The sequence below is a fragment of the Trifolium pratense genome, linkage group LG3 (assembly GCF_020283565.1).
Source record: "Trifolium pratense cultivar HEN17-A07 linkage group LG3, ARS_RC_1.1, whole genome shotgun sequence".
NCBI lineage: Eukaryota > Viridiplantae > Streptophyta > Magnoliopsida > Fabales > Fabaceae > Trifolium > Trifolium pratense.
The window spans coordinates 44,358,426-44,367,002 of NC_060061.1; the positions used below are offsets into that span (position 1 = coordinate 44,358,426).

At 28.5% G+C, this 8,577-nt stretch overlaps 1 protein-coding gene across 1 annotated transcript; it reads right to left on the reverse strand.

Moving 5' to 3' along the window:
* Nucleotides 1-203: 203 nt before the first annotated feature.
* On the reverse strand, nt 204-6,428 carry LOC123912841 (aspartyl protease family protein At5g10770-like). Its single transcript, XM_045963418.1, has 3 exons — nt 6,061-6,428; nt 2,504-2,938; nt 204-1,497 (listed from the first exon to the last, which is right to left on the reverse strand). Exons 1-3 carry the CDS (start codon nt 6,218-6,220, stop codon nt 671-673), a joined length of 1,422 nt encoding a protein of 473 aa, XP_045819374.1. The 5' UTR covers nt 6,221-6,428; the 3' UTR covers nt 204-670.
* Between the last annotated feature and the right edge of the window lie 2,149 nt (nt 6,429-8,577).

Here is an 8,577-nt window from a genome sequence, read left to right on the forward strand (position 1 = left end):
TAGTAACTTTTTGGTAATGTTAACCTAATGCAATGATATTCTATTGAAACTCTAGCCATCTTTCTCTTTTTCTATTTTGTGTATCTCTGATTCTAACATGTTTATCATATTTTCCCATGACACAAGCCTTTGAATCAATTAGCTAATCATAAATTTCATAAAAATAAAAAGTAATCATCACGATGAAACCAAATAAAAAGACATAATCCAAAACAAGAAGTTCTTGTTTTATTAACAAACCTTAAATGACAAGAAACAAGCTTACATTTGTTTCATATTACACATCTATGAACAATTGCCAGCAATTACACATCATAAAGTCATCAATATATTGTCCCTTCAAATCTATATATCTATATATTACACCTTTTCACCATTTCCCACAATTTTTTGCCCTGTATTTTTCTTTCTATTTCAACCCCCACATGATTATTTAGTTCTAGTTTGCAAATAACATTATTAAGAAAAGAAATGGCCAATTAAGATTTCTTTCACCCTAACTAGCTCAAAGCCAATATTGATCAAGAAAAATTCTTATAGGAAAACTTTAGTTATATAACCATAGCCAATCAAAAATCCAAAATACAATTATTTCAATGTATTTTTCATTTTGCTTGATTAATTGGATATATGTGTTCAAATAAGAATGATTCATTGATCAAAACTAACTTTACTTGCAACCATTTGAAGCAAACCCAATCTTACCACTACCAACATCATAAACAACCTCTAGGGTTCTTTGTTGCACATTCCCAAAGATAGTAATATCACTATCATCTCCATTCGGTGCAAACGCCAAACAAACTTGCTTCAAACTCACCACGTAAAGTATCCCTGGCGCGGCGATTTCCACGGTGACACCACTGCCGAGGAAAAAACTAATCGTCGGAATAGACACAGTCGTGGTCCCGCTAAGATCATAACATGTGTCTAAAATTGAAACCCCTGATGCAGTTGGATACTTCGTCATACCTTTCTTGAAAGAATCACGGAGGCTGGCATAAGCGGTCGGTGGCAATCGTGTAATGACGGTACCAGAGTCAATGATGGCTCCACCGGAGGAGAAAATAGAGGAAGAGATGGGAAGTTTGGTACCACCAACACTAATTCCGGAAATGTCAAGTCCGTAGAAGGAATTACCTTGGGAGACAGTTGAAAAGGGAGTGTATTTAACATAACGATTACTTGTGGCGCCAAATGTGAGGTGGCCGACTCCACTAGAAGTGGAAGGAAGACAATAGGAGAAAGTTTTGTGGTATTTTTGAGAGGTTTGTTGGACGAAAGAGATTGGATGACGACCAAGGCCTAATAGGCCGGCAGAGCCACCGAATAAGCCTTGGTTGTTTTGGCCACAACCGAATAAGAAACCATCAATGACATCCGTTGGTGTTACCGTTAGCCGTTCACGGCTGAAGTATCCAACAGAGAAAGATTGGTCGCCATATTGAATTCCATATATACATGATTTTGTTAATGTAGCACAGCCTGGATCATTTCCTGTAATAGCAATATTTTGTAAGAAATTATTTTTCATATAATATAACAAAACAAGTAAATAAAAACAAAAACTGAGAAGTTAGTATGTCTTTTTCTTGGTCACGTACGGTACTGTCCTATTAGTTGTCACGAGGACTAATTGATCATATATTATTTGTCAAGAAATATTTTCTTTTTTCATTGTAAAAAACAAATTGCAACAAAAGAATTTATTTACAACCAAAACAAATTTAATGTATTTTATTCATAATCACGTCTCTATGCATGGTGGACAATAACCAAGACTAGCAACAACAAAAGCTTGCAAGGAATATTAACAAAAAGAAAAAACTTATTTTCAAGGAAAACAAAATAAATTGATCATATAAGTTGGAATTAATCATGATATAGGAAAAAATGATTCTAAAATAAAGCAAAAATGGAGAACAAATTCTTTATTCCTTTCACTCCTAAGCAAAAATGGGCTAAAGAAAGTTAATGTATTAGTCCAAATTTTTAATTAAATATATCAAAAAAAAATTATCTATTTTTGTCATAATTAGGAATGGGCAGAATATTATATTATCAAGTGAAAATTCAAAGTAAAAAATAAGAACAAAAAAATACAGTCTTTTATTCTTTATAAATAAATAAATAAATAAAAGTAAATATCATTTTCTCCGTCAATAGCAATGTCCTTTATTAGGATGCGGTCTTTTTTGCTTTTCTTTATTTTATTTTTTTCATGTAACAAGAAAAACTACGAATTATTTTCATTTTTTTTTCTTTTCAAAATGACGTTTTCATCATTGATATCAATTTTATTCAACTCAATTAAACATGCATATTAACTATTTCCAAATTACGCTGGGTGTAAAAAATATTATTTATTTATTTATTTATTTTTACGTACATAAACACAAGATAAATACAACTAGTAAGCTGCTACCCTTTAAAATTACCACAAATTCTAAAAAATTTACTAAATATGAAAGTGTTATATGGTGACCATATGTAATATAAATACCTGTAGCTGAAGAGAGCTGAGTGCAATCAGGAGAAGTACATGTAATATTGTAATAAGATGTAGATTTTGTTGGATCAAAAATTGGATCTTGTTGCTTATAACAAGAACGAGCACAAGGTTCACATTGAGTCCAAGTAAGATCACTACCAGTATCAAAAATAAGTGATAAGTCCTTTTTAGGAGTACCAAGTCCAACAACAACAAAATAATTTCCTGATCCAATAAGACTACCAGATTTAACTGGTAAATTGGCTGAACCTGAATCTAATTTTTTATCAATTTGTTTATTTTTTGTGACCTTTGAGTGAATATAATTCACCCTTTCTTTGTCAAGATCAAGAATATCACTATGTGTTGGAAGAATTTTTGCTTTATTCAGTTGAGAACATGGCCCATGTTTGTGTACCACATCTAATGATGCTTTTCTTTTTGTACCTGAAAAATTGAACAATGAAACATGTTAATTAGTGGTGTCAAATTATTGTTGTTGCTTAACCAGTACGTTAAAATCAATAATTTATAATACTAATATAACTTTCTCAACAACAAAAGTTATAATGTTGCATAATAAGTCTTATACTTTTATGTAAAAACCAATTGTACAAAAAATCCGAGCTCAAATTTTTATTGAAACGATTATTGATCATATTTCATTCATCCTCGATTAAATTTTTAATTAATAGGACTCCCGTCTCCTGAGAACAACTGAGGAAATAAGTGTTGTTACTTGTTAACATCATGAGATGGAAAAAACATTTATACGACATTATTAAAAAATATGGTCAATTACCGGGAAAAAAACATAATAATTTTTATTATTATTATTATTATTGTTTTGTCTTTATGTTTTAGATAGGCGTTAAAATTAGAGATCAATTTCTTTCATCTGTCTCTAAATTTTGTTGGTAATTCAACATTTTTATAACAATACAAAAATAACTCTCAAGTTAGATTTTTCTATCTAAATTGAATTTTATCTTATATATGAGAACAATTAATAATATAATAAATTAAAAATAATTAATAATATAAGGTTGAGAATGACTTTACCAAGGCATCTAGCTAGATATTGGAAGCATATATCTCAAGGGCTCAAAGACAAAATCTTATCTTGTTGGGTACACTTATATCTCAAGTGAGGGTTATTTATACCCACCAATAATTAATTATTTTCTATTATTAGTTAGGTACACATATAACTAAATACCAAATAATTATGAACTTTAATATTAGTTTTGCATTAAACAATCACCATTTTTCCAATTTATAGCTTCTCACAGTCCATTGACATGTTTTTTTCTTCTTGGATGAGATTGAGCATTATTCAAATACAAATCATATAGATAGATAGATAGATAGATAGATAGATAGATAGATAGATAGATAGATAGATCAAGGTATAATATAATTGCATAATTCCTCAAACAAATATAATTGTATGCATGTATATTATTAAACTATTTGTACTCCATATAATTATAGATAATTCTCAAATACATAAGATAAATTTATGCAAATATTTTTTCTGAAATATATGGTTAAAATAAATTTCGTGTATCAACATAATTTTGAGAGAGTTTACAACATAATAACTCTTCCATAAAAAAATAATTTATGTTCGATTTTTTAAATTCGACCATATATGTAATCCAGTAAAAAAACTAAAAAGGACCAAATGTTTTTATGCTGAGTCGAGGATTACTCCTATAGTGGATTGAAATTGCCTAAGCTATGAAAATACATTGAAACGTCTACTAAGAATCAAAGTCCTAATTAAGAGAAATTAGGGATCAAAATACTCTTTCAATATTTCTCAAAATAACCCATATTTGACAAATAATTATAAGAAGCAATATATTAATTCTCTTATAATTTTTTTATTTTTTTTTGAAGACTTCTCTTATAAGTTATACCCTAGTAATTAGTAATTGTTTCCCCATGTAAGTCATTGACCAAAGTTAGCAAATTTTTTGGTTTCTTGTCTTTCTTCACGCCTACGAAAATAATTGGAAAAGCTCATCAAGATTTCACACTTTTCCAACTCAAGATCTTTTGGCCAAATTTTGTCAATATCTTCATCTATATAAATTTTGCCTAGTTGGGTAGAAAATCACTACGTATTGCTAAAGTGTAAATAAGCCACTTGTTATTTGATTTTTAACTTATTGTGGGTAGGTGCCAAATATGAATGAATTGTGTAAATCAACAAAAATTATTCATCGAGTCAAGCCACAAAGTTATACATGTAATCAGTGACCCGTGAATGTGATGAGTCTTATGTCGATGAATTAATTGCTTTCATGTTGACCCGTGATTATAAACTTAACATTTTGTCCATACTATAAACTATATAAGGGAGAGAAAAGCTTATAAAAATAATATACAAAAGGGTAGATTAAAAGAATAAATTCATTTTTGAATGATAAAAACTTTACACAAATTGACTTAATCTTGCAAACTTTTCATAACAACAATAACTCAAGTGTTCCTTCAAGCAAAGAAAAACTCAAATAGTTCTTCAATATATTTTTTTAGCGTAAATTGAATATTCTTTGCACGCAACTACAGAAACTAATCCCTCAAGTCTCATGGGATCCAAATAGATGACAAACTCTCCCTAAAAATTTTAACACTGATACATCAAACTAAGGATAATAAATTTAGGGTAATCATAATCGAGCAACCTAGGATATTAAATTTAAGGAGGATATTTCTCTCGATCAAAATTCAAATATTAATTCGGCACGCTGTCAAAATTTAACTTATTTTACTAAACTCAACTCTTGTTTTATTTTATTTTTTTTGTTTACAAACTCAACTCTTGTTATTTGCTAATATTAATAAAATCGATTTTTCATAGAAGAATATGAGTGGCAGCTGGCTTTTGTTCCTTTATCCTTCCTATCTTTATATATGATGATATGATGGTGGGTTCCATGTGAATATTCCGTGACAAAAAGATGTTAACCCTTGAAAGAAATTGACACAATTGGTCATTTTCTCTTTCTTTTCTTTGTATACCAAAGAAATAATTTCCCATTTCTTCTCTCTTATCATCTCCTCTAATTTTCTTTGAAGCTCAAAAAAGACCTTAGAGTTTATATGTACAATACATTATTATAAACTATATATAAATTAACTTCAAAAAAAAAAAAACTATATATAAATTATAATATATTATTGACTTGGTGGTTGGATGAATGAGTTAAGGATAAGTGTAATAAAGATATTGATAGTTCGAATTTCACTCATAGCATAACACGAACGATTACTAACAATATTAACATCGACAGTTTTTAAAATATTGAGATTAATATATACATAATTTTTTTTTGTTATAGGAGAGAAAATTATACATAATAATAATATAACATATGCAACTACCAACTGTATATCTATTTTTACTTTAAAAAAATATATCTATTTTATAGCTAATCAATAACTAAATTTAGTTGGTAGAGATTAAAATGAATTAATAAAAGTGATATAGTATATATGCATGTAATAAAAACACTCCAATTACTACAATTAAGCTTAATATGAAAGACTAAATTGACCTTTTATTGAAGAGCTGCAAGAAGTTGATGGTAAGAGAGAGTTGATTTGAACAAGATGGTGTCTTTGCTCCCATGTTGTTTCAATAGCAAAACTCTTCTCCAAAATGCAAAAGAAAAAGAGAGAAAATAATGAGAGAAAATGAGATATTTGGAAAGCCATGCTAAGAGAAGAAGGCTTATGCACACACTAGTTTGTCGAGTGTTTGGCCTTTATAGATCAAAATTATGGATGTAGGTCCAATAAATGATCAATTTCACACGTCACCCATTATATAACTAACCAAACTATTTCATTGAACTTATTCATAGTCATCTTTCAACACTACTACTATTTCATAACAAATTGGAGACACATTTTTGACTAAGTTGACTTGTAAAAAAAATAGCCTAGTTTCTTTTTTATCATTTCTAGATGCAGGCCGTGACATGGTGCAATAATATGGTGGAATTAATTTAATGTTAATCGTACAAAATATCTCCATAAAGTACTCTTTCCATTCTAAAATAAATAATTCAAAATAAAATAAAAATGTGTTTTTAAATATTTAACCTACTCAACTTTCAAGGTAATATTTTACAATCATACTCTCTAAATATTACTACTTTTAAGTAAATCCTCAATATTTTTTAAGGATAATTAAGTAAAAGTTAAATTTTTAACTATTCTTTTTAAAAGTATTCTCATAATTGATTATATATGTTCAACCTTTCGGTTATATCTTCACTTGTCGCTTGGCTCATATTTTTGTTTACGACAATTGATGTGAGATCTATCATATCATATATGTGAAAAGAATAGATTTAGATGGATATATAGTGAACTAGTATAAATATCTCTTGTGTTTTTCTTTCCGTTAATCTCTTAAAAAAATTAATGTATTTTTCGCAAGGTATATTAAGAATGTTTTTAGAACTAGTTTTGCAAAAAAAATTAAACAACAATATGTCCAAACCTAGATATATAATGTCATCCAAATGCTCTTAAAATAGAGCATATTGTCTTAAAAATAGTAATATGCACACAATGGAACTTTTTTTTTTTTTTAGTCACACACAATGGAACTTATGGAAGTACGGAAAATATAATTAATCTCTAGTGTGATTATGGGCCTTTTAAATACATGTTAACAATTGGTTTTAAATCTAGAATCGTAGTTGTCCTACGAAGAATCCACTGTCTGCAATAGAAGTGCTGCACTAGTGAGTCTTCTGATAGCTAGAATGGAGTATTGTTCGCACAACAATATCTTACTAAATTGTTAGGTCTTCGACTTTTTATTTTAAAATTTATTATCATATAGAAAAATAGATAGAAAGCATGGGAGTTAGTTAATCCTCAACTTTCCACTTACCCACTTCAAATAAATAACCAACTAAAAATCTTTCCTAAATTATTTCTACAAATTATTGTGTTAATCGTCTAAAACTTTTACGTGACACTCTTCTGAATTGTTTACGTATATAACTTTGTTAGTCACATGGATAACTTAAACATAAATTTAACTAAAATAACTAACTTATTGTAACATAAGAGATCTATTGTTAAATAGTGATTAGTCTCCAATAAAAGATTTGTTAAGCAAAAAAAGTTGATTATCTCATCCAAATCAAAATTTCTCTATATGCAAAATTCAACCTCATATTTAAGCGGGACAAATCTTTTATCATCTGTGGATGAATATATATTGTTGGTAATCTTTCCTAATCTTTATATCACGAGGTATTTAATTTTGGGGAAGATTTTATTGATAAGCATTTGGAGATAAGTTTGCTCTCTCTTTTTTTTCTTTTGTCTAGTGGCTAGAAATTCCACCTTAAACTTGAATAAGTGGAGTGTCGGAATTCGAACCCTGACTCCAGCATAATATATGAGATATTCTTACGAACTGAACTAAACTCACGGAAACAATTTACTCACTATTCAATATCTTTCATCGGCTATACATTTTGGTATAAATAAAATCATTCATATCAACGTATTTAAATAAATATTCTGACGTTTTTTTTATTTATATTCTGACATATATTTAAATAGACTAACGAACTAAATTATCAATGATATTAAGTTTTATTTTGATTTTTTTTTTTTGGTACAAATTTTATTTTGATATCTAACATGTCATTTTATTATAAAGGAATTCATGTACTTAATTAGCATAGCTAGCTGCTTGTCATTTAAGTATGTTCAGTTGAGACTTGACGATCGCAGGTTCTATTCTAGTTCTAGTTTAATTTAATTAGCACTTAATTGTTTCCAATCCATTCTTCCTATTTATTACCTTTCTTATTGAGGGTAACAGCCGTCAAAAAAGCATCATATTAAAAGGCCTCTTCTTAAGCCAAGCCCAAAATATTAGGTCCTTATAATTTTTTAGTAAATTTATTTTTAAGCCAAGCCTCATATTATGTAGGGTTAAATATGTCTTTATTTCCTATATTTTGACGGATTTTTAAAAATAATTCCTACATTTTTATTATATTTTTAGTCCTTATGTTTTTGCCGTTTCCAACATTGAT

Bases quoted from the DNA above. Each gene is read 5' to 3' on its own strand.
- LOC123912841 (XM_045963418.1), bottom strand. From the start codon at position 6,220: ATGGCTTTCCAAATATCTCATTTTCTCTCATTATTTTCTCTCTTTTTC. The intron at 2,939-6,060 runs GTCAATTTAGTC...TCAATTTTTCAG, and splicing joins TTGCAGCTCTTCAATAAAAG to GTACAAAAAGAAAAGCATCA. The intron at 1,498-2,503 runs GTATTTATATTA...TTGCTATTACAG, and splicing joins TCAGCTCTCTTCAGCTACAG to GAAATGATCCAGGCTGTGCT.